General features: G+C 40.7%; 2 protein-coding genes across 3 annotated transcripts in view; one reads left to right on the plus strand and one right to left on the minus strand.

The window, feature by feature from the left end:
- Positions 1-16,221, plus strand: part of plce1 (phospholipase C, epsilon 1) — a 371,927-nt gene extending 355,706 nt beyond the window's left edge. Inside the window, exons 32-34 of one of the 2 annotated variants that reach the window (XM_068002466.1) lie at positions 659-877; positions 4,024-4,147; positions 12,267-16,221. In XM_068002466.1, coding sequence (XP_067858567.1) covers positions 659-877; positions 4,024-4,147; positions 12,267-12,430 — 507 coding nt within the window. In that variant the 3' untranslated portion in view covers positions 12,431-16,221. Of the gene's footprint in view, positions 1-658; positions 878-4,023; positions 4,235-12,266 lie in introns of both variants that reach the window. The other variant, XM_068002467.1, reaches the window with a different exon arrangement.
- A 1,741-nt stretch (positions 16,222-17,962) lies between these two features.
- noc3l (NOC3-like DNA replication regulator) overlaps positions 17,963-27,134 on the minus strand; it is a 63,004-nt gene continuing 53,832 nt past the window's right edge. Inside the window, exons 13-21 of the mRNA XM_068002468.1 lie at positions 26,790-26,890; positions 26,517-26,589; positions 26,325-26,388; positions 26,066-26,137; positions 23,931-24,112; positions 22,545-22,673; positions 21,957-22,054; positions 21,216-21,300; positions 17,963-20,682 (exon numbers count right to left, since the gene is read on the minus strand). Of these exons, the coding sequence (XP_067858569.1) occupies positions 20,554-20,682; positions 21,216-21,300; positions 21,957-22,054; positions 22,545-22,673; positions 23,931-24,112; positions 26,066-26,137; positions 26,325-26,388; positions 26,517-26,589; positions 26,790-26,890 (933 nt within the window). The 3' untranslated portion in view covers positions 17,963-20,553. The remainder of the gene's footprint in view (positions 20,683-21,215; positions 21,301-21,956; positions 22,055-22,544; positions 22,674-23,930; positions 24,113-26,065; positions 26,138-26,324; positions 26,389-26,516; positions 26,590-26,789; positions 26,891-27,134) is intronic.

Raw genomic sequence — 27,134 nt, forward strand, 5'->3', positions numbered from 1 at the left:
GCAGAGAAATAGAGTTGGTTGGAGCACAGATGATTCTTTGCAGTACAGGCCGAGCAGCTGGGAAGTGCAAAACCTATGTGCTGTAGCACCAGCACTGGTGAGAGGGTGTAACTACAGTGTGACAAGTTTACATAGGCAGTTTCCATTGTAAGTGTGGACTTTTAATGGAAAAATCTCACACAGAAGTGTAAAATAAGCGTGTAAACAGTAAGTGTGCACAGACATAAGAATTTTAATACTATGTATTTTTAACTAGTGGATTACCAGAGAATTCAATATTAGAAATGTTGAATGATAAATTGATGCACAGCACAGCTTTAAGAAGTGTACACGATTGTGATACTTGTTAAAAGTAAGGTGCAGGGAATGTCAGCTACAGTGTGTTGAAGGTACATTCCTTTAATTAACTTCTATTCATCTTCAATACATAATCTTTGAAGTAGCTTTAGCACTAACGTGTAGGATATAATAGGGATAGGATCATAGTGGGGTTTGCTAGGGGACTACATATACTGTGCTTGCACTAGATACAGGATTGAAAGGAGACTGGAAGTCTGCAGCAGAATCTGTTTAGATTTAAGCATTCCAACAACATGGAATATTTATTTAGTGTTAATTGCACTGCGAATTACAGAGTGCATTTTGATTTATTCGACAGGCATTAAGTAAAGCCAAATATTCCTACAGCATCCTGAGCAACCCAAATCCCAGTGATTATGTCCTTGTGGAGGAAGTCACCAAAGAGCCATTAAACAAGAAATCATCAATGGTGAAGCCTGTTCTTCGAATCCTTTCTGAGCATGAGAGTGTGTTCGTAGCTCAGAGCAGGTGGAAAGGAGCAGGAAAATTCATCCTCAAGCTGAAAGAGCAGGTGCAGGTGAGCAGTGATCAGTCATTGATACCCAAGGGGGTGGTGAGCAGTGATCAGTCCTTGACACCCAAGGGGGTGGTGAGCAGTGATCAGTCATTGATACCCAAGGGGGTGGTGAGCAGTGATCAGTCCTTGACACCCAAGGGGGTGGTGAGCAGTGATCAGTCCCTGACACCCAAGGGGGTGGTGAGCAGTGATCAGTCCCTGACACCCAAGGGGGTGGTGAGCAGTGATCAGTCCCTGACACCCAAGGGGGTTGTGAGCAGTGATCAGTCCCTGATACCCAAGGGGGTGGTGAGCAGTGATCAGTCATTGACACCCAAGGGGGTGGTGAGCAGTGATCAGTCCCTGATACCCAAGGGGGTGGTGAGCAGTGATCAGTCCCTGACACCCAAGGGGGTGGAGTTATTACTTTACAGCCATTGAAGTACTTTTGAAGTGTAGTCACTGTTGTAATGTAGGAAACACAGCAGCCAATGCGTGCACAGCAAGCTCCCAGAAACAGCAGCGAAATAAATGACCAGATCATCTGTTTTAGGTGTTGGTTGAGGGATAAATGTTGTCCAGGACACCAGAACTCCACTGCTCTTCGAATAGTGCTATGGGATCTTTTACACACAACTGAGAGGGCATATGGGGCCTCGGTTTAACGTCTCATGCGAAAGACAGCACCTCCAACCGTGCAGCACTCCCTCAGTACTGTACTGAAGTGCCAGCCTGGATTATCTGCTTAAGTCTTTGGAGTGGTGCTTGAACCCACAATCTTCTGACTAAGAGACGAGTGCTACCACTGAGCCAAGGCTGACACCTTGTATGTACATACAAATTCCAAAGCAATGAAGGATCTTATATATCAGCTAACCCATCATTTTGTACCATATATACAAGTTTATTTGGATAACATGATGCTTGACCTTCTCCAGATGTCAGTGCGTATTTATATTGCTAACTTCTTCCCTGTACTGTTATTAGTTGCTCAGTTTGATCAATATATCGCTGTTCCTTCTTCATTGCTCGATCAATATCTTGGAATTCCTACCTAACATCATTGTGGGAACACTATCAGTACAAGGACAACAGCGGTCGAAAGAGAAGGCCCATCAGCTACAACACTGGCATCTACCCGACAATGTGGAAAATTGCCCAGGTATGTCCTGTCCACAAAAAGCAGGACAAATCCAATCCGGCCAATTACCGCCCCATCAGTCTACTCTCAATCATCAGCAAAGTGATGGAAGGTGTCGTCGACAGTGCTATCAAGCGGCACTTACTCACCAATAACCTGCTCACCGATGCTCAGTTTGGGTTCCGCCAGGACCACTCGGCTCCAGACCTCATTACAGCCTTGGTCCAAACATGGACAAAAGAGCTGAATTCCAGAGGTGAGGTGAGAGTGACTGCCCTTGACATCAAGGCAGCATTTGACCGAGTGTGGCACCAAGGAGCCCTAGTAAAATTGAAGTCAATGGGAATCAGGGGGAAAACTCTCCAGTGGCTGGAGTCATACCTAGCACAAAGGAAGATGGTAGTGGTTGTTGGAGGCCAAGCATCTCAGCCCCAGGGCATTGCTGCAGGAGTTCCTCAGGGCAGTGTCCTAGGCACAACCATCATCAGCTGCTTCATCAATGACCTTCCCTCCATCATAAGGTCAGAAATGGGGATGTTCGCTGATGACTGCAGTGTTCAGTTCCATTCGCAACCCCTCAGATAATGAAGCAGTCCGAGCCTGCATGCAGCAAGACCTGGACAACATCCAGGCTTGGGCTGATAAGTGGCAAGTAACATTCGCGCCAGATAAGTGCCAGGCAATGACCATCTCCAACAAGAGAGAATCTAACCCCTTGACATTCAACGGCATTACCATCGCCGAATCCCCCACCATCAACATCCTGGGGGTCACCATTGACCAGAAACTTAACTGGACCAGCCATATAAATACTGTGGCTACGAGAGCAGGTCAGAGGCTGGGTATTCTGCGGTGAGTGACTCACCTCCTGACTCCCCAAAGCCGTTCCACCATCCACAAGGCACAAGTCAGGTGTGTGATGGAATACGCTCCACTTGCCTGGATGAGTGCAGCTCCAACAACACTCAAGAAGCTCGACACCATCCAAGATAAAGCAGCCCGCTTGATTGGCACCCCATCCACCACCCTAAACATTCACTGCCTTCACCACCGGCGCACTGTGGCTGCAGCGTGCACCATCCACAGGATGCACTGCAGCAACTCGCCAAGGCTTCTTCGACAGCACCTCCCAAACCCGCGACCTCTACCACCTAGAAGGACAAGAGCAGCAGGCGCATGGGAACAACACCACCTGCACGTTCCCCTCCAAGTCACACACCATCCCGACTTGGAAATATATCGCCGTTCCTTCATTGTCGCTGGGTCAAAATCCTGGAACTCCCTTCCTAACAGCACTGTGGGAGAACCGTCACCACACGGACTGCAGCGGTTCAAGAAGGCGGCTCACCACCACCTTCTCGAGGGCAATTAGGGATGGGCAATAAATGCCGGCCTTGCCAGCGACGCCCACATCCCGTGAACGAATAAAAAAAAAGCACTACCTTCTCAGGATAACTAGGGATGGGCAATAAATGTGGCCTTGCCAGCATCACCTAACTCCTGAGAACAAATTTAAAAATGTTTGATTTGCTCCTGAGCTTTAACATGGCAGTGATCACTTAATTAAGGGTCTGGGTAAGAAGGAAGTGCCACATCACCATATATTAATAATGGCAAAGGAAAAAAAGTACAGGAAAGAAAACCAGAACACCCAAGAAAGAGGATTTGCATTTCAGAATATACAGAGGGATTATGGTATCCTGTATATATTACAAAAATAGAGAGGACATTGCAGATGTTCAGTATTATGTGTATTATTTCCCCAATAAACTGCAATATGCTAAATCCCATCCTATAACTTTTAAAGATAGTTCAGAACTGGTAACATCTGCAAACGCAGCCTGGATAACTGTTGTTCCTTTGTTTTCATGCCAAAAACTGAAAAGAATTCTGCTTAACTTTTATTTAAATAACAGGATGGTTGACCTTCTCCAGATGTCGCAGTGTATATTTACATTACTAATTTCTTCCCTGTACTGTTCTCAATTGCTCAGTTTGATCAATAAATTCTGGAATGTGTTGGCAGGCTGCACAGGAGAAGAAAAAAGGCCTTTCTTTTGCTAACGAACTGAAGAGATTCACAAAATCGAGTAAACAGAGTCGGAGTTTTTCAATCCCACTTCAGGCGACCTCCCCCGAGAGCACCCAGAGTAAGGATGAAAAAGCTGCATGTAGTGTGTCGTTTGCTGAGATCACTGAGTAAAACCTCTTACGTGGTTGCACTATGTGACGCCCAGGTATGGCTCAGCACTTAACTCCTTGTTGACTTTGACCACGTCAGTTTTTCGGATGGATGGTAGTTTATAGAACACTCTCAGATGCTAAAATAGTGAGTAGAAAAGTGATCAGCCAACAGCACAAAAAGAGACACATTTATACTGGGGGAAAATCCTTCCCACTCCCCATGGTAGCAGAATGTACAGTGTTTGGCAGAAATTAACAAACTATTTCAAAATTGAGTGAGACAGATTCTTACTGCGGATCGAGAGTTCCTACCTCTGCTGCCGCTCATTGGCAAACGGTTCGTGTTAGGGCTTATGGGATTGGGGGTAATATATTAACATGGATTTGGAGCATTGGTTTACTGACAGAAAACTGAGTTTTTTTTATAAAAGTGTCCAGTGTTGAAAAGCAAAGTATTTTTAAATATAAAAAAAACACAAGCACACACAAGTAAAAGCCCACCTTGGTGGCCAGTTTTGCAGTCTTTGTCTGAATATATCTTTTCATTTTCTGGAAAGGAATAAATGGGTCATTTTTGGGTTAGCAGGTTGTAACTAGAGGGATGCCGCAAGGATCAGTGCTTGGGCCTCAGCTGTTTACAATATACATCAATGACTTAGATGAGGGAACCAAGTGTAACGTATCCAAGTTTGCTGATGATACAAAGTTACGTGGAAAGTAAGCTGTGAGGAGGACGCAAAGAGGCTGCAAAGGGATATAGAGAGGATAAGTGAGTGGGCGAGAAGGTGGCAGTTGGAGTATAATGTGGAGAAATGTGAAATTATCCACTTTGGTAGGAAGAATAGAAAAGCAGAATATTTTTTTAAAAGGTGAAAGACTAAGAAATGTTGGTAGTCAGAGGAATTTGGGTGTCCTTGTACACGAATCACAGAAAGTTAACAATCAGGTACAGCAAGCAATTTGGAAGGCAAATGATATGTTAGCCTTTTGTTGCAAGGGTGTTGGAGTATAAGAGTAAGGAGGTCTCGCTGCAATTATATAGGGCTCTGGTGAGAACACACCTGGAGTACTGTGTACAGTTTTGGTCTCCTTACCTAAGGAAGGATATACTTGACTTAGAGGGGGTGCAACGAAGGTTCTCTAGATTGATTCCTGGGATAAGAGGGTTGTCCTATGAGGAGAGATTGAGTAGAACGGGCCTATATTCTCTGGAGTTTAGAAGAATGAGAGGTGGTCTCATTGAAATGTATAAAATTCTTAGAGGGCTTGACAGGGTAGATGCTGAGAGGATGTTGCCCCTGGCTGGAGAGTCTAGAACTAGGAGTCATAATCTCAAGATAAGGGGTCGGCCATTTAGGACTGAGTTAAGGAAAAATTTCTTCACTCAGAGGGTTGTGAATCTTTGGAATTCTCTACCCCAGAGGGCTGTGGATGCTCAGATGTTGAGGGTACTGTCAAGACTGAGATCGATAATTTTTTTAGATACTAAGGGAATAAAGGGATATGGGGATAGGGTGGGAAAGTGGAGTTGAGGTAGAAGATCAGCCATGATCTTATTGAATGGCGGAGCAGGCTCGAGGGGCTGTCTAGCCTTCTCCTGCTCCTATTTCTTATGGGGTTAGACAGGCCTAATCACTGCAACCTGTGCTCCTGTCCAGTGAGTTCTGTGCTCAGGGAGTGAACCTTCACAGTGTTAATCCTGTAACGTTATACTCCAGACACATTTGTTGTAAGGCATTGCTAAACTGTTACAACAGGGGGAAAAAAGCATCAACGTTTATCAGGACTCCTGGGAATTATCAAGTTTAATAAACTCTGAGATAACAAAGATCACAAGATATCACTGAAATTAGATGAGTCAGGCATTTTTGCTAAATAAGGTTCTACAAGTTGAAATGTGCGTGCATTTTAATAAGTACAGATAACACGTTCTGGAGCGCATGCTGGCATGTAGCAACATGGTCCCTGACTTTAACCAGTGATATTGGTGACTGATCTCCCCTGCTGTGCACTACATGTTTGCTGTAATGCTGAGTTGTTGGTCCATTTACATTGCTGCTTCACTGCTGACAGGAACCCTGAAGTTGGTAACTAACCCCCAAAGTAAATAGTGCCAGTGGAGGCAGTGAGCAAGAGGCTTGGCGTGGGCATCTGGCGGTAGACCTGCCTCTGATAGCTCAGCAGTCCACCACTGGAGAACGAGGCAGCGACTTTATGGCTGCCAGCCACTGGGGAAGGTAGTGGCCCCTGGGAAACAATCACAAGTAATAGGATTAAATCAGCTGCACATGATTTAGTTAGCTGAAGAAACTGCTGTGCAATATAAACAAAGACAGTAACAGGAGCTGCAGCTGTATCGCAAAACCACTTCGGGTAGTGGATCTGCAATATAAATGCAGCAGTAACCACTGTAAGCAGTAATCAATGAAAGTAAGATGCTGACACTCTAGCGCCAATACTGGGAACTGCTTTTGGCCTGATGCAAAAACCATATGCAAATGATATACTATTGGATCTGCCATCTTAGTCCCAGTGGTGGGTGGAAATAGTCACTTTATCCATTGGATGACTAAAAGGGCTTTCCCCAATATTTTACATTTTTTTGTTCTACTTCACTGATGGGAAAGATGTTCTGTTAAAGTTTTTTTGAAATAAATCATTTGCAGTTAATAGTGATACAACTATATGATCTAAAATCCAGTCTAAGTAGCAACAAAAAATTAATTTAGCACCCTCATGAAGAATATAATTGATGACAGCGCGTGAATTGTTGATCTGCCCCAAGTTCCCTCAGCCTCTCAGATGTGATTACAGTCAGAACCATGGGCACAAAGTATGATTGTTCTAAAGAAATGGCATCTTGCTTTGTGCTTTTTTTTCCATGTGTTTTCTTTTTGTCTATGTTCCTGGCCCCAGATTGAGTCACTGTGCCATTTTATTTGCACTAAGAACAAAGCCCCTGCTTGGTTTCCATAGACAACCTATCTCACATCCTGTATTTTGCAACCTAGTGAGGAGAGCCCACTTCCATATTAATCCTAGCTATTTTGACACACTGTATGAAACAAAGACACAAATTGTCACATGGCTGTTTGGATTCCTGGTTGCTCTTGCTTTATCGAACTGTAAAATTTTATAGCACAGAAGGAGACAATTTGGCCCATTATACCAGTGCCAGCTTTTTGAGAGAGCAATCTAAAACAGTATCATCATCTGCTATCTGTTCTTTACTGATACTTTACTTACTGTTTAATGCCAATTGCCAATTGATTTTTATTTATCCTGCTATGCTGGTCCATAATAGTTATCCTTTTAAATATTTCAATGCCATTTGCAAACCTAAATCAAATTGTTACAACGTTTCAGTTTATTCTGAATCAATCAATTAGAACTTCCTTTCTCCCACTGCTTGGTTACAAATGAACTTGAGGCAGAAAAACATTTAATAAACTGATGGTTTCTGAGAGTTAAAGTTACGGTTGTGCTTTAATGTTTGTCGCAAAAGTAATTATATACAACACACAAGTTGCTAAAATATATTTTAAAAAACATATTTTTTCTGAGAAGATTTCTGGGCCTGCCTGGCTGTTGATTTATTTGAAGGCTAATTGTCTTCAAGACTGGTTGCAGCCACATTTTTGAGATAAGGATGGTGTCCTTGGTGTGAATACATTAACTGGATTTATTTGAGCCTTCCTGCCATTTCACCTGCAGAATTGCCCAATTGGAATGAAAATGTAAGTGGATTGGAATGATAATAAGCTTTACATATAATCAAAGGTTACACTGAAATTTACACATAAAATTACACTGTTGCCTGACCCTGCCCCAGAAAAATGAAATCTCACATCTTCATCTCTCCATGGTTCCTAATTTCTCCAATGCTGCAAGTTCCATTTTTGTGTACTGAAATCAAAGTCCTAGGGTACACTTGCAGCTTAGACTGAAAGATTTTTCATAATTTAACACCTTGTCTTCATGTGCCAGAAGACCTATATTGAGTGCTGTTTTTGAGCTGTAAACTTTTTTGGTAGATTGTATCAACTTTTTTAAAGTAGTTAGTTAGCCTTTGTTAGTATTCTAGGTTGCCATGTCTGGTTGCTAGGCATGTACAGGTACTCAACTATCTTTGAAGTGATATTTACATAATACAGCACTGTTAATACTCAACATTTCAGCATCTAGCAGAGCATTTGGTTGTCGTGCATCATGAACATTGAGGAATTAACTTTAAGTATAAATGAAAACAAGACACCATGGAGTTTTATTTTCTCTGCACTTTTTAACACATTGCTTAAAGTGTTAAAGTGACATAGACAAAAATCTCACAATAACAGTCATTAATCCATTGCCATACTTTGGGATTTTTTGACCATTTTCCCATAGAAAGGATTTGGAAAAAAGAGTTACCTTTAAATATTGGGTTTTTAAAGTAAAGTGTATTCATGTGAATGTTTTTTTTAAAAAATGCACTGAGAAGATAGTTGATTAAAATGTTAATGTTAAGTTTTGATGTTATTTCCCTTGGACTCTAAATATGCAATTTGTTAACTGTCTTGGTAATCGATAAACACCACACACATTGTATTGAAAAATCTCTAGTCCTTTAAGGCTGTGAACTTGGGGCGATCAAAAACAAAGACAGAGCTACAGGCAGTCAAGTCAGGTCCAGCAAAATGAAAAATATCAAGGACAAACTTTGGTCAGGCTCAGAATTATAGCATGTAGGTTGATAGTTAGGAGTCATTTTAAGTCAAGTAAGATGACCCACAGATATGGGGAAATATAATATGTTCATTATTTTGTTTTATAGTTCAAAAAGAACTGGTATTAACGGAATGAAATTAATTCTTGCTCTGTACATTCATGTGCTCTGAAATAAAGCAGCTTAGTGATTTGAGTTTGACACATGTACCCAAGTTCAGTTCACAAGGAGGTACTATTGTTACATCCCTAGGTAATATTATTCTATAGTCAGATATTAGGCAGTACACTGAAACCCCTAAATGTAAGATACTAAGAACACTTATGGGAGTAAGTGGTCTCTACCTGAAAGAATATCTAAAGTAAGACCCCAAACTTGTAACACCCACTTAAAATAACAGGTAAATAACAGCATTAAAATAGCACAGACAGGAATTTTATGCAATTGCGTTAAACAATGAACCAAAAATAGCAGAGGAACAGTAAACCCATGAGTTAAACTTTTGAATAGAAATGCTAAATTAAAATCAATCCCATTCACAGGCTGTAAAGTAAATTTCTGAAATTCACAGTCCTTTAGTATCATAGATTGGGAATTGGTGTGGTTGTGATCATGTAGTTTATTTTACACCACAGCACTGTTTTGTGAAGAGTAGATATTGTACAATCTTCCAATGTTTTGTGTTTATTTGAAAACCAAAATTGTATACATCAATTTAACAAAAAGTAGTTTGGACAGTACAGAAAAAGTAGTATGCACTCAACAGAGCAATCGTGCATTTTGGGCATTAACCCTTTGGATAGAAGTTCATGTTGGAGTCACATATAGATGGCGGTTCTGCCAGAAGCACAGAACAAGTGTAATCTAATGAAAAATAAGTACAATTTGCAGCAGTATTTGTATATGAGTAACCTACACAGATCCAGAAAGCTGTATATATTAATAGTTGCATTTTACAAGGGAAATACTGTATTGCACATAATAAAGAATTCCTTACATTTAGAAATTATAGAGCTTATTATAGAACGCAGTAGTGTGCAAAACTTTATTTACTTTAACACAAAAAGTCAAGAAGGAGAACGTAAGAGGACTAACTGAACATGGGCTTTCGTGTTGTGTAAGAACAGGAGCCATAGGAACCACTTTCCTCACTGAAGGAATGGCTGTCTCGATTCCTGCTTGCTCTTGGTCTATCTGTTCTTAACTCATACTTTATTAACCCTGCTTAATGTCAAATGCCATTTGATTTTTATTTAATCTGTCATGTTAGTCATTAATTTATTAATGCTTCAGTATTAGGATAACACTTTTAACCAAAATCAAATCTGAACTGTTACTAGGTTCAGTTTAGCTAGGGAGTATATTTCAAATATTTCTCATTGTTTGTGGAGTATTGAATGAAAAAAATCCATCCTTGCTTCCTTAGCTTTCCCTGATCAAAGTCCTTTTTTGTGATTTATGTAACACGAGATTGGTTTCAGATGTAAACTCGGGGCTGAACAGATCAGGTCATGTTAGGTAGAAACAAACCAACTGAGCAGGTTTATTATACAATGGTAATAAAAAATGTGTAAAAGTGACAGAATCTATGAAAAAATGTTTGGCAAACAATTTTGTCCATTTATGTACCTCTAACACATGCACGTGGCAAAAATTGGACTAAAATAATGCACAGCTGTTCTGGCTCTGGTCCCTCTACCAAAGTTTGTCAGACACTTTCTTAATGAAGGCGGGCCCCCTATAGTATGCACATAGCTTCTTTGATAGGTGTCTAATTAATTTTGAGTCATTGATCTAAGTATGTCTAATGTGCCTGCCCAATTCTTTCCCAGTATATTCCTATGATTAGTTTTTTAAATGGATTATGGAGGGGGAATTTTGTGATATTCGAAGTGAAGAATGATGCTAGGAATGTGCCATTTACCCATATTTTTAACCTGGTGTCAGCAGGACATTCCCAGGTCAGGTACAGCCCAAGTTAGATGTATGGTAATTGTTTTACCTTAAGTGCGACCAAGATGTTTGTGGTTACAGGAATCCCTGCTGAATAATTTTTAAAGCCTCAGTCAGAACCCAGTGTGTTGCTGTGCACGGACTCAAAACTATATTTAATTGGTTAAACTCCTTTCACTTGAGGCGAGCACAGTCTTACAGAAAGAGCAGACTTGCATTTAATCAGTCATGGCTCAGTTTGAATCTAGGTCAAGGGACCATGTTCCATTCATTCACACAGATTCAAGGTAGCGTTTCTCTGTCAACCTATGAGAAATGTAAGGAGTCTTACAACACCAGGTTATAGTCCAACAGCTTTATTTTTTTTAAATAAAGCTGTTGGACTATAACCTGGTGTTGTAAGACTCCTTACATTTGTCCACCCCAGTCCATCACCGGCACCTCCACATCAAACCTATGAGAAGGCATTCTACAATTGTTCTCTTTTCTCTCAAGTCTTTGAACGTTGTTTCACCTCTGATGCATGTCCAGCTGTCCTGTAACTCCCTGGTTGAATCATTCCAATTAGGTTTCCACCCCTCCCATATCACAAAAACAGCCCTAACTGTCATAAATAAACTCTGTGACTGTAATCTATCATCCCTCCTCAATGTTTTTAATCACTAGATAAATGTGCTGTCATAGTGGAGGAAAAGGCTCTTCACTGGCTCAACATTCAGTGAGGCAGGAAAGGAACTCACCCACTTTCCCACTCCCCATCCAACCCAGCCAAAACTGGTGCATTTTGCACTTTAGTGAAGTCCTTAGTCTTTTCAGTCAAATGTTCCTTTTTTTTTGTTTTGCCAATCGAAATTATGCAGCCTTCCAGCTATGAATAAAAGTGTAGTGACTTGGCACTAAGTGCTATTTTGGCTACAGCTGGCGTTAGTTAGTGTCCTTTTTAAAAAAAAAAGAAACTTGCAAGCCTGCCTTTGTAAACATACCCGCAATAATTCTGTTTTGTAAACAATATGTTTCTGTGGCTGCTATCTTTCCAAAATGAACAAGTGGTGCAATTAATGGATGAGACCAAAGATACAATCTGTCGGGCAGTCACACCTCAATTTGGCAAGAAGGTACACAGGAGTCATTTTCTGACTCCCATAGGCGATGGGAAGAATAGTTGTTATAAATTAGGACTTTTAAAAAAAAACAAATATTGATCTGAAATACCTTACTACTTAAACTTTGCTATAAATTGGTCAATTTCACAAATACATTAACACAAATTAGGGATGAAAAAAGAAAACCACATTATAGATTAGTTTCATTAATTGTATTTTGACATATTATGACAATTCTCAATGACTGAATTCTTTTATGCTTCTCACCCTTTCTTCCAGGTAATATTTACAGTCTAAAATTTTTAAAAATCCCTTTTCCCGCAGGCTGTTGTAAAATGGACCTCAATAATTCTTTAGTTGTACTGTGCCAAAATGAAGCACAGAAACTTTTAGTCAATGATGGAGAAAACCAGAAACAGTATAAACTCAGCCCTTCCTCTGTCTCCTGGTATTTTGCTCTTCTGAAAAACTGGAAATTGCACAAATAACTTAAAAAAACGAAATCCAGTCATTGGAATGAAACACATCACCTGGTATAGGTGACACACAGGAGAATGAGTCGGCAACAGGTTCCAAACAAGCGGGCTTGTTTCAATGTACTTTGCTTTAACAAGGAAGAGGGCATGTGAGCAAACAGCCACCAACTTTTGGACTTTTCAGAGACACAGGCGAGATGTTGACTTCGGTTATACTGGGTATGGAGACATGCAGGTGTACAACCCGGAGAACTTTTCAATTTGTGAGTTGTAAAACATTGTGCACTTTCCCAACCACTTATTTCCTTACAGTCATTTGAAGGTTTTGATGGTCCTATGTTCTTCTTGAATCGGGATCATGCTAGAAGCCAGCGTTGACAGTAACATTGATACTTAAGTTGAATTGTCCCACAAAGTTAGTTCATTTTAGTTGATGTTTACAAGATATTTAAATTTGAGATAGGGAATAATTCCTTATAGAATGTGTTGGAACCTTGCATAAAATCTGATGAAAAGCCTGTGTTCATACAGAAGCTGATGATGTAATTTTACTGCAGTAGAAAATCATGTAAATTTCTAGGTATATAAAACACACTGCTATGTTTGTATTAAAGTAATTATTAGATTGAATTATTTATTTAAGCAGAGATTTAACACTGTTTGCAGTTAAATTTACTATATTCTCATGTTTCAGTTCCATTTTGATACTGTATAAGACAACTTGTAATTATTTTTATTTACAATTGCCCCACTTTCGTCACATACATATCTAATAACTGTATGTGAATATATATATATGTATTTTAATTTTTCTTTTTTGAAAAATGAAATCAAGCAGGAAAAGAAATTCCCGTAAGTATTTGTGGGCATTTTTCCTTAATTGTTGACTATGTATTTTAATTTCTTTTTCTTTGCATCATTATGTGCTGTCATTCAGGAGACAATTCTTTTTAAAAGAAAACTTACAAAAAAAAGACCATTGAAATGTGCAAAAACTGCAAGAGTTTTGTCAGCGTCTGTAATGTAAGTTGCTGTAATGGGGTGACTAAACAGCTGTGGTGTCTGACTGCTTCACTAAATCACATTATGACTTTGAAACACAGAAGGCAATTAGCAACTGCTGGCTGAATACAGCTACAACATAGGGAAATTAGCCACAGGGTCCACTACAGTATATGTACCAAATAACTAACCTACCCAAACAGCAGCAGCAGGTGCTGATGGAAAGCAGTTCCTCTCCTTAAAGGCTCCCAAAGCTGCCATTGTCGGAGTTTATTTTTTCATGTGCCTGACTGGGCGATAACTAATTTATCAATCCTGCAGCTCCGACAACGAAAGGGCAACTCTAGAATCAAGGACATGACAAAGTGATCTATTAATTTGGTAACAAATATTAAATGTTATGCATTAAGTAAATTGTTTGAGATGCTGAAGAGTAAAATCTGGAAACAGCCACTAGCTATTGCAAATGATATAGTTTGTAAGTCACCTTTAAAAACAATCGTTACTTTTTCCGCATTTTCATCCATGGATTATGTTCAGGTTTTTCTTGTATTCTACATATAGTTTCCTTCTTGCATTTTCTAGTTAAAATAGCAGCAAGAAAGCACAAGGCATGAGCTGAAATTCTTGTCTTGCTGAATATTAAAAATAATATTTCTGCTCTAGATTAGCTCAGAAACTCTACTAAAAAACCCAGTTTAAAAACTGACTGGATCATTCTAATCTATAAACTAACTATTAATTAGACAAGAGAATTTTAGTTGAAACCTTAGGGTGCTGTCAGCACATCAACATAGCAGGCAGATGATACGTCATAATGGTAGCCACCTCATGATGTAGCTCTTTGTACACCATTTTAGTAGTAGAGGTGGAGGAGTAAGTGCTGTAACTTGCCCATCTACCTTCCTCCCTTAACCTGTACCAGGCAGGAAAATCTGTTGTTTGGAGAAGGACGTATTTTTTTTAATGTTTGAATGAAATTAAAATGTTAAGGAAAGTGAAGTCACCAGGTGGCATTCAATAGAAAATAGCACTACTTGCCAGTGAAAAAATATGGCCCAAGGTCAAAGGATTTGTCCCAACTAGTGCACAATTGGTCTGATTTTGCTTATCCTCACACAGATTGTGGCAGTTATTTCTTTACTTCCTTTTGAATTTCTTTACTAATGAGTTGAAATCTCACTGTGTGATATTAGTAACCAACAATTGTTACAATCATATAAAATTCCTGTTATTTTAATAATTTAATTGGTTGAATAGTGGATAGCGGAATTGAATGAATGTTCAGTACTGATATTGAACAGTGGGATTTCACTTTTTTTTGACCAACATAGGTTCCCTGTCTATAGGATTCTTTACTGAAGCTTTTTATGTTTTTTCCCCTTTCTCTCGAGGGCTGGAAGTTATATTACAGGGTGTACAGAGCTCTGGTTAGACCCCATCTGGAGTACTGCATTCAGTTCTGGGCATTGCACCCCAGGAAGGATATACTGGCCTTGGAGGGGGTGCAGCGCAGATTCACTAGAATGATACCGGGGCTAAAAGGGTTAAGTTATGAGGACAGGTTACATAAACTAGGCTTGTATTCCCTTGACCATAGAAGATTAAGGGGTGATCTAATTGAGGTGTTTAAGATGATTAAAGGATTTGATGGGGTAGACAGAGAGAAACTAGCTCCCTCCAGTGGGAGAGTCCAGAACACAGGGGCATAATAAAATTAGAGCCAGGCCATTCAGAGGTGATATCTGAAAGCACTTCTTCACGCAAAGGGTAGTGGAAATCTGGAACTCTCTCCTCCAAAAAGCTGTTGAGGCTGGGTCAATTGAAAATTTCAAAAACTGAGATTGAAAGGATTCTTGTTAGGCAAGGGTATTAAGAGTTTCAGAACCAAGGTGGATAGAAGGTGTTAAGATACAGACCAGCCATAATCTAATTGAATGGTGGATCAGGCTCGAGGGGCTGAATGGCCTACTCCTGTTCTTATGTTCCTAACTGATACCTGCCAATCAATGCTAGTGTTTTTTTTAAAAAGACTACTATCATTGCTCAGTCTGAAATGAAGCTTCATGCTCCTCTACATATCAGATTAAATAGTTTTTTCCACGTATTAATTATGTATTTTTACAGAAGTTTTGTTTTACATTAATTTTAACTTTTTTTTCTAAACACAGTCTGTTATTTTACATATACCTTTTCGTAAGGTCAACGAAAGCCAGTTAAAACAAATTTAAATGGTGCACTCTAGCTATTTCTAGCTATTTGTACCTATGCACATACATATAATGGAGACTGTGCATGTACCGCAAATATTGGTGCCATGAGTTGATTTCAGACTTGTTCCGGTTGATGTCAGAGTACATTCACTGGAGATTTGTAGTAGATGGCTGGTAAGTATCTGGTCTTAAGTTTTGTAAATACTACAGTTGAACTGTATAATGCATTTTTCCTTGCAGTGAATGTTTTATTTATCAGATTGAACTGTTGAAGGTAAAGACTAAAGTAAATTACTATTGTCAGCAATTGTGTGCGTGAAATCCATAACTCACCTATTAACTTTACTGTATTTAGTTCTGTCGATATATAAAGGACATTTCGTGATTACTGAAGGTGTTGATGTTTTGAGAATTTTAAGTGAAATGTTATCTTTTTAAGGGTTGAAACATTGTGCCAAAAGAAATGTCATTTTTTTATACAAATCATTTGTGTTTTCAGATTGTATATGAATTATGTTGTGAATTAATGTGATGTATTTATATCTATAACTGACTTTGAAAATTAGTGTATTAATGTTGAGTTGATCAGAATAAATATCAAATTGGTTCATGTTTAAGAAAAAGTCTGTAATTACAACTAGTTTACTTGATCAGCGCAGAGGTTGGACTTAAATGTTTCAGCACCAAGTCACAGTATGGCTTCACAAACAGATCAAAAAGTGGTTCCTTAGTTCCTTTTTCTATCCACCGTTCCTCATCAAATCACATTCAACAAACTGCCTGATAATCTAAAGGTAATCCAGAAAATAAAATGTTTCTTTGACTGACTGAAGAATCTGAAAATTGTGAGCTGCTAACATAGGCCCAGATGATCAATGTTGGTTGCTGAATTATGGGAAACAGGTTAGCGTCTGTGCCTCCAGGAAAGATATTGAGCAGAGAGCAATTACTTTCCTAAAGGGAAAAGGGGAAGTCAGAAGTGTCTCTTGCACTGCTCTCATGCACCATCTAGTGGCTGGCTGAACATCAACATTGGTAGAGAAGACTAGGAGTTAATTATCATTGTATGGGTTAGAGATTGTGCTGGCTTTTTCAGCGCAATCCGGATGAATCAGCGCAAACCATTGCTGAATTTTGATTTATACCGGGCGTAAATTACACCAGCGTAATTCGAGTTCATACGATCTTTTGCACTGGCTCAAAAATTATTGCGCTGAAGCCGGTCCTGCCCACAAAGCTGACCACGTCCCCAACTGAAATAACAAGGATTGCGAGTTTCCGCTGATTGCGCCCTTCTGCGGCTGTTTAGGGCTTAGGCACTAATAGACATGTTTTAATCGATTTTAAATATTAATATTTAATTTAGTAAGAAACTGACTACTGTACACCAATGAAAGTAGTAAATCATAGCAGGTACAGCACACGAAGAGGCGGCCATTTGGCCCATCATGCCTGTGTCGGCTCTTTGAAAGAGCTGTCCAAATAGTCACATTCCCCTGATCTTTCCCCATAGCCCTATACATTTTTTCCCCTTCAAGTATTTATCTAATTCCCTTTTGAAAGTATTCAATCTACTTCCACCACCCTTTCAGGCAGGGCATTCCAGATCAATAACTCACTGCAGAAAAAACTGTTTCCACATGTCGCCTCTGGCTCCTTTGCCGGTCACCTTAAATCTATGTCCTCTGGTTACTGACCTTTCTGCCACTGGAAACCGTTTCTCCTTATTTACTCTATCAAAACCGTTCATGATCTTGAACACCTCTGTCAAATCTCCCCATAACCTTCTCTGCTCTAAGGAGAACAACCACAGCTTCTCCAAATAACTGAAATCCCTCATCCTTGGTACCATTCTAGCAAATCTCTTCTGCACCCTCTCTCCGGCCTTAACATCATTCCTAAAGTGTGGCGCCCAGAATTGAACACAATACACCAACTGAGGCCTAGCCAGTGTTTTATAAACGTTTAGCATAACTTCCTTGCTTTTGTCCTCTATACCTCTATTAATAAAGCCCAGGATCCCATATGCTTTTTTAACAGCCTTCTCAACTTGTCCTGCCACCTTCGAAGATTTGTGTATGTGAAACCCCCAGGTCTCTCTGTTCCTGCAGCCCCTTTAAAATTGTAGTCTCTCCTCATTCTTCCTACCAAAATCTTCACACTTCTCTGCGTTAAATTTCATTTGCGAATTTTACCAGTCTGTCTATGTCCTCCTGAAGTCTGTTTCTATGCTCCACATTGTTAAAGAAGGAGCTTGCATTTGTACTGCGTCTTTCATGTCCTCAGGAAGTCTCAAAGCGCTTCACAGGCAATGAACATTAATAGAAAATTTGGTCAATAACTTTTATTATTCAAAAGTAATAAATCAACATTTTGAAGCATCACAAAGTTTACAGGCTGAAAGTTTTCTCCTCGCTATATATTTCCAGGATTTAAGCAGACAAGATACTCCTTGGGCTCGAATTTAGCAGGCCTGCGGGTTCCCAGCAGGTGGTCCTCCGGGAGCGTGGTCAACACGCTCGGCGAAATTAGTGGGTTGCCCGCGCGATCGTAGCAGGCAACACACTAATAGGAATCAATTACCTGCTCCTCCGGGGTCCACGGCGCTGGTCTGCGCGTCGGGCGGGCTGCGCATGCGCAGTACGATCTGTCAGCTGGAGGCTCTCTAGTTAAAGGGGCAGTCCTCCACTGACAGATGCTGCAACCAATGGGACAAATTGCAGCATGGAGCAGCCCAGGGGGAAGGCTGCTCCCAGTTTAATGATGCCTCACCCCAGGTATCATCAGATGGGGTGAGGAGGAGGGGGAGGACACAGATCTTCCCCCCGGCGGGCGGGAGGAAGCGGCCTGCCTCTGCCACCAAGAAGGCCTGGCTCGAGGTGGCAGAGGGGGTCACCTGCGCCACCAACATATCGCCCACCTGCATACAGTGCAGGAGGCGCTGCAATGACCGCAGTAGGTCAGCCACAGTGAGAACACGAAGTCTTTCCCCTACACTCCGTCTGCCACAACACTGCCCCCACCTCACATCTCCTTCGGCACCGCCAACACTACTCTGTCACATCACCCTTCATACCCACTCAAACCCCATCCTCATCTTACCTCCACCTACTCACCTCGCCAGTACTCATCCTGCCACTAACACGCGACCCAATCCTCATACAATCTCATTGCTCCATCCCATACTCAACCTCTCGTGCATCTCCCTCACGGCCAGCCTCACTCAACCTGCCACCACCTGTGCTGCAGCCACAGGGCATGCATCACATATGTGTAGTAGGCAGCGTAAGGCAAACGTGTCGTGAGCATGAAGGGGGTGCACAAGGGTGTCTGAGGGTTTGTCCCGGGTGTTACCTATATTGAATTTCAGAGCAACAAACAGCACACATTATATTGACACCACCACTGCCATGTCTCCGCGAATCCTGTCCGTTGTGTCCAATAATGCCCGCTCTTGGGTATCACTATGAGGATCCACCACTGATGCCACCCATCGTGTCACTGCAGAGTAGGTGCAGGTGTATTTGCAGGGCTCTTCCACGCAGACGACTGAGAGACATCGGCGGTGTAGCCGGCTGCACCCTGGAAGGATGCGGAGGAGAAGTTGTGGAGGGCAGTGGTGACTTTGACAGCGACAGGTAAGCAGTTGGTGCTGGGGCCAGCCAGGAGCAGCTCGGCATGAAAGAGGCTGCAGATCTCCACGACTACATGTCGAGCGAATCTGCGCCTCCCTGTGCACTGCTGCTCGGAGAGGTCCAGGGAGCTGCGCCTCGGTCTGTGGACCCTGCGGCGAGGGTAGTGCCCTCTGCGATGCATCTCTCCCTGCGGTAGCCCTCCCTCCTGCTGTGCAGGTGGGCGTGCAACAACACCGTGTTGGGGGGCTCCACGTCTCTGCGGCGGACGGCGTGGACTGCGAGGCTGCTGGGGCTGGTCATGCTGTTCGTCCTCCGAGGGTGTCCACGCACCACCCATCTGGCAGGTGTTGGTCTGAGGGGTTGTGCAGGGTAGGTGGGTGGTTCCTCGCACTAGGGCTGCGGTTTCGTGTCGGTCTGTCCTCTGGCTTGGCGGGGGGTGGTGAAGGGCAGGGGTTGCCCTATGTGACGCGGTGGCCTCCTGCGTGGGTGAGGGCTCTCCCCCGTGGAGTGCACCTTGGCACCTGCCACAGGCTGTTGGCTGCAACACGCCTGGTTGGAGAGAGACTGTTTCCCCCAGTGTGGGAAACTCACTGCCTTGAACCCAAAATCCCACACTTCCTCTTTTGACAGCTGCTTCAGCTCATTAACTGACCTCAACAAGCGAGGTAAGTACTCTCAAGTGGAACCCCGCTGGCTTTAATTGCCTGCGGGATTCCCACCAGCGGGGCTTGCGCGCGCAGCCCCGCACGTCAGCGCGGTACCCGGAAGTGGGCGGGATTTCGGCGCGATCCGGTCACGTGACCGGATATCGGGATTTTTGGGGCCCCCCCGCTGGAAACCCGCAGGTAACCCGACGCGAAAATCGAGCCCCTTGTGTTTTTTTTTGATTGTCACAGTTGTTAGACCAGTCCGTTGAAAATACTTGGTAACACCTGCTATTTTTACACTGGATGGCACTGTAACCTCTAAAAACCAATATTACAAGTCTTGCTTGCTCCAGAGGTAGCACTACCATGCTTAGCCTGTAACAACAAACATGGCTAATAGACATGTCATTTCCTCTAATTGTGAGCAAGGCCATAGGAGATTTATTAATGTTTTACATTTATACATTCACTATGGATACCATAGAACTGTAAAGTAAACCACTAATAATAATGACTTAATACAGGTAATCTGATTTTCAGTTATACATATTACTCTGTTTAGAATGTTTTTGTTTTGTTTGAGAACTCCCATTGTGCATCAGTGCACAATAAACACCCAACAACCTCCTACCCTTCAATCATATGTGTGATTTTGCTCGGAAATCTTCAGCAAATTTGAGATCAGCGGTGATGGAGGGATTCTCAAGGACCTGGCTTATCTGATTTTGTAGATCTGAATCAAGGAATGCACTCTGCATTGCAGACTTCTGAAATTAAAGCATCAATCACAAGCTTAATAGAGCCACAGACTATAAGAACTACCTCTCATTAAATTCTTTAGACTTAAACTTTAATAAATGCTTAACACCAATACAAAAAGCACTTTACATTTTCTTTGCCTATCAGTGGCTGATAACAACAGGCTGCAGTCAGAACCAAGTGGCAACAAGAAAAGATGTTTCATGAATTTGAACAACAGCTGTTGGAAGTACAGGCAAATTTGGCAGAAATTGTCTTAAGGTACTAACAGCACATTTGCCAAAGCCTAATATATGTCTGGTAACCATTTCAGCCAGCAATAGCTGATCCTACATTTACAATTCTACAGGTAAAGACCAGAGTTTCACAGGCAGGAGAAGCAGTGTGCAAAATCTTTCACCTCATTGCAAGATTTCTTATCACTTTAATGTTTGTTTATGTGTGCTTAACCTAGCTAAATACTACTATTATATCAACCAGTATAAATATACAGCTACAAACTGGATAAGGTAGTATAAATGACATTTCTAGTTTATTTTACCTTTTTGTTTGATGCAGAAGGTGTGATTGGAGGATTGAAGGTCATCTCATTCATGCTGAACTCCTCAAAAAGCTCTGTAGCGTGCCTGGATCAAGCACATAAATGCATTCAGTCTCCGAAGCAAATCAGTTTCTGCTCAAATTTTAAAATTTGGTACACAAAGATTCAAAATAACAAAGTAAAGAACAAATATACAGGCAATTTATATAGCACCTCATCATGTTGTCAGGGCAACCCACAGAGCTTTGCAGCCAATGGATTAATTTTGTAGTGTAGTTAATGTTATGTAGGCAAAAGCAGCCGCCAATTTGCACACAAATAACAAATGTCCTGCCTTTGGTTGAGGCAGGACACCAGGCAAACTTTCTGCTCTTTGAATAGTGTCATGCGATTTTTTATGTCCACCCGAGCGCAGACAGATGGGGCCCCAGTTTAATGTCTCATCCAAAAGTTAGCACCTATGACAATACAGTCCTTCCTCAGTACTGCATTGAAGTGTTAGTCTTCATTATGTGCACTGATGTTCATTGAATAGATAAATTTTTAGGAGATGCTGCATCACAAATTGTTACACTGTCCTAGAATCTTCAAGGATTCGTGAAGTAGGAAAAAGTGCTTAATTTAAGAGAAATTAACTGTTAAATAATTACAAAACACAATTTTCAAAGCTGAAGCTGTGTAAACCAGAATTTGTAACAATGACACTACACTTTGTCTATGTAAAACAATAAAACCCCTTACTTTCTGCTTAGTTCTGCTCTAAGGGCTCCGGAGCCCTCTGATGGAGCACCAACACTAAGATGCGTTGCAAACCTTCGCACCACAGGATGAAAATGTCTCTGCAATAAAAGAAAGTGGAGGGCAGTGAAGATCTTGTGGGGTGAGTCTGGATTCCCGTTCCATGGAAATGCTGGGACTAAGAGACTGATTACAGACAATTTATCTATAACAGTACATCTATCCCAGTACTAACCCGAAACATAACATCTGGCAATGACATGCTTAATTCAGCAATTTTATTGATAAACATTCCAAATATTGTCATGCAAACTTAAAAAAAAGCACCATAAATATTCAAGTAAAAGCTTCGTGAGATAAAGAGTACTGAATTATACTGTACTGTAAATTTAGAGTTAATGTACCATAGAAAACACTCCATTTTTTTTACTCAATGATATTGAAAAGGAGCTTCTATCTAATTCGTCCTTATGGCGCGTGTAGATTTTTACTTGTCTTCATATTTTTATAATGTTTCAAATTTACTGTGTACTTGTGCGGTACCAACAGGGCTAGATGTCTGATAAGAGATATAGCGCAGAATGAGTTTACCTGGAGATAATGTAATTCCCACAATGCAGTGTTCTGTGCATTGCAGTATTCAGGTTCATCAAACTCTGGCAGATAAAGTCCACTACCCTGGGACTCATTGTCGAGCAAAATATCTGTCTTAGGAAAAGTCTGGAGGAAATAAAAAGCTTTTTTAAAGAAAATAATTTTGCACATTGTATATGGCTTGGTTCAACATTAATCCCCCTGTAAGGAAACAGCCCTCAGACTATAAACAACATATATGCAACTGCAACAATTAAATACAACTAATAGTAACCATTAATAATATGTAATTGGGTTTCTCAATAACATAATAATTTGTTTTCACTTTCACAATTTGATTCTTTTAACTCCTACTTCTTGCAATCACATGCTTTTTTTGTTGTTGAGAATACTGCAGTCCCAGCAAAGTGCAATGGTTTTATAGGTAAATCCTGGCATTCACTTAATCTGCCACAAAGGTAACATTTCAACTGATAGAGGGCATATTGTGATAAACCTTCCACAATCAAGACTAAGTGTATAACTCATGAGTAACTACACAAGCCTTCACTAAGCAATGCCAGACATAAAAAAAGCATAAAAAATAAAATTAAAATATATTAATGCTGCTAAACTAAGGATTGCGTACTACCCTGTTCAAGAATTGATATCCTAATATCAGTAACAACAACAACATGCATTTATATAGTGCCTTTTACTTAAAAAAAAAACACCCTATGGCATTTCAGAGGCGAAAGGAAAAAATAAATGCCGAGCCAAAGAGGGAAATATTAGGAGGGGTGTCCAAAAGTGTAGTTGAAGTAGTAGGTTTTAAGAAGGGTCTTTAAGGAGGAGAGGGAGGTGAAGGGATTTAGGTAGGGAATTTCAGAGCTTGGGGACAGGCGCCTGAACACACGGCCACCAATGATGGCTTGAAAGGGGGGTGAGGAGATAAACAACAGACCAGTGTCAGATAGTCAACGTGTTCAGTAGTAGGGGGGGGGGGGAACAAGAGGGGTTGGAGGTTACAGATAGGAAGGGGATAGGCCATAAAAAGATTTAAACACAGAGATGAAAATTTTAAATTTAAAACGTTGGGGGACCAGAAGCCAATGAAGATCAGTGAGATCAGGGGTGATGGATGAGTGAAACTTGATAAGGGATAGGAAATGGGAAGCAGAGTTTTGGATGAGCTGAAGCCTACGGAAGGTGCAGGATGGGAGGCTGGCCAGGAGAGCATTGGAATAGTCGTCTGGTGGTGACATGGATGAGGTGAGCAGAATATGGGCTGAGGTGTTAAAGAGGTGGACGAAGGTGGTCTTTCTGATGGACAGGCTGTGGGGTCAGAAACTCAGGTTAGTTATAACTGGAAATAACCAGCTTCTCCAGTAAGGGAGCACTTACATTCATTAACACTCTGTTGGTTGCCAGGATACCAATAGTAGAATTGGGTAGAACATTAAGTGCAAGTGTAGTCAAACGTTTAATATAAGCAACAGCACGCTGCAAAGAAACTTGCTTTCTGCGTTTTGTCAGCATCACATCTAGACAATGCAGCACAATCAAAACTTCTTCATTTGTGTCTCCTGAAAAACAAAATCAATAATGTTCAAAAAGCTTTCAAAGCAACTTGTTTCAAGAACGGTTGTAGGACTGGTATTGAGGTATTCACACTATGAGCAGAGCAGGGCCAAACTGTTTCAATTTGCAGTTCCCAGGACCTTTGCACACACTGCACCAGAAATTACCTTGCTACTTATTGATCCCAAAGATGTTAGTGATCAGACGGGAGAAAGGAATTGCTGAATTACCAAACTGTCTTTTCATTTTTGCTGGTTGAAGGGTCTAACAAGAAATGAGTATCAGCATTCTCAATCTAGTTTATATTAGACATGACACATAGCACAAACCACTTGCAATTTGATAAATATAATTCAGATCATAAAGAAGGTTGGTGTGAAAATTGGAATCAAAGAAAGAACCAGCTATTTGTAAGTGAGTCAATTCCAACTGGTTTCAAACCATGAAATGATCCTTCAAACTGCTGTAATGGAAAAAAACAGAAGATTCTGAAAAATAAAAGGAAAGTCCAACAAAAATATGTATTGATATTTTCATTCTCCATAGTAGCACAGAAACAGAAGCAGGCCCTTCAGCCTGTTTCACCATTCAATTAGATAATGGCTGATCTGCATCTCAACTCCATTTATCCACCTTTGTTCCATACCCTTTGATACCCTTAACGAACAAAAATCTATTGATCTCAGTCTTGAAAATGTCAATTGACCCAGCATCCACAGTCTTTTGGGGAGCAAGTTCCAGATTTCCACTACCCTTTGTGTGAAAAAGTGCTTCCTGATTTCACTCCTAAATGACCCAGCTCTAATTTTAAGATTATACCCCAGATTTCCCCACTAGAGGAAATAGTTTTGCTGCATCTACCATATTGGATCACTTAATCATTTTAAATACCTCAATTAGATCATCCCTCAACCTTCTAAACTCAAAGGAATACAAGCCACGTTTATTAAACCTGTCCTAATAATTTAACCCTTTAAGTCATGGTATCATTCTGGTGAAGCCGTGCTCTACCCCTTCCAAAACCAATATTTTTCCTGAGGTTTGGTGCCGAAAACTGAATGCGGTATTCCAGATGGGGCCTGACCAAGACTGTGAACATCTGAAACATCACCATCACTTTTGAATTCCAATCTCCATGAGATATTTTTTGTACCTATGCACTTTTAGTGATGTGTGTACATGGACACCAAAATCCTTTTGCGCCCACCCACAGCCCCTATTCTCTCACCATTAAGAAAATATTCCGATTTGTTTTTCTCAGATCCAAAGCAGATGACCTCACACTTCCCCACATTATCTCTCATAGTTTTGTCCACTCACTTTGTCTGTCTATATCCATTTGTAAATTCCTGCTCCCATCCACACAACTTACAGTGCATCTTAACTTAGTGTCATCTGCATGGATGTATAACTCTATATTCCTTCAACCTAGTCATTAATATATATGGTGAAAAGCTGAGGCCCCGGTAGATGCCTGGGGAACACCATTTGTCATATCCTGCCAATCAGGGAACAAATCCTTTATCTCTACCCTGTCTCCTACCTCCCAACCAATTACCAACCCGTATGAAAAGGTTACCCACAACTCCATGTGCTCTCATTTTTGCGAATATCTTTTTGCTGCAAAACTAAACCAAATTAACATCGTAATAGGCTTAATACTAATAGTCATAGTACACTAATCAGCTTTCAAAGTTTTTATGTAAAAACCTTTCATTCGTCCACTGCACAGTCTCCGGGAACTTGCAAAGATGGCCTCCTTGCAAAGATGGCCTCCTTATTGATCAATGAGTTAAAATTCAAGAGGTGGGAGCTATCTTACACCGGGTCTCTCTCTCAGGAACTGGAGCTCACAAAATTCTGGTGGGGAGTCAAGTGTAGCACTTGACATGTTACAGCCTTGCTGTTTGTTAAACTGTTATTACTAAGAAAAATCAAAGAAGCCTCATTTAACTTACCAGCATGTAGCACAAACAACATTTTGTAAAGGTGAGTGTAGAATTTCATAGGGTCAATGTTCAGCACATCACCTGAAGAACAGAATAGAAAGTTAAACATTTGAATTGGCAGAGTCAGAATTGCTATTAAAAGTTTCAATTTGAATAGTTTTAAGAAAAAGAGAAGCATAATGATAAGATGTATTCTGAAACACAGGAACGATGACCATCTTTACAGTTTCATAATACATCTGAAAACCTGCTTGACAAAGGAGCCTACCTTGACCAGAAAGTACATGAAAGGCAGCCTGAATACAGTGAAGGCACTCTCTGTAATTAAGATTCTGTAACGAGAAAACCGGAGTTCAGACTAACGTACATATGAATCAATACAGGAAGAACAAAATACCTGACCCGCCAATACCTAATTTAAAATCTGTCTGCTTGAAGTAATGGAATAACTTGCACTCACCCCCGAGTCAATGAGAGAATACAGTACCATCAGGAGATCATCAAAGAATTCCACATTAATAAGGTGAGCAAATCTGTGAGAACATTTGTAAGGTTAGTTTCTACATTTGGATAGAACACTGAACATTCAGCTGAATTTTAGGCGGTTTTAAGTAATCAGAAATTGTAAGAGTCAATTCACAAAACTTAAAAATTGAAGTTGGAATTCTAGTTTTAAACAGACAAGCGCACTGTTTCCCTGCAGCATACAAATAAATTAAAGGTGCTCCCTTACTTGGCAAGGCCTTCCAGAACTCCAGGAAGAACAACAGATTTTTGAGCTTTCTTCAGGATTCTGAAGTACGTCAGAAACACAATGTTTAGGATTTCAGTGTGCTGTCAGCAAGAGAGAAAAATCCATTAGTAATATCTTACTTTGGACTAATTAAAAATAAATGGGAATTACTACAAAAAGCATAGAGGAAGTTATAACAACTTTTGTAGAGGTAATTCATGTACACAACTAACTATAAACAACATCATTTCTCAACTGAGCAACAAAGAAAGCAATAGAAACTGAATTCAGCAATTCACTAATCATTGTAGCATTCTGGTTACTTGTGGTCATAAACACACAAAA

This window comes from Heptranchias perlo, chromosome 21 (genome assembly GCF_035084215.1).
Source record: "Heptranchias perlo isolate sHepPer1 chromosome 21, sHepPer1.hap1, whole genome shotgun sequence".
Classification (NCBI taxonomy): domain Eukaryota; kingdom Metazoa; phylum Chordata; class Chondrichthyes; order Hexanchiformes; family Hexanchidae; genus Heptranchias; species Heptranchias perlo.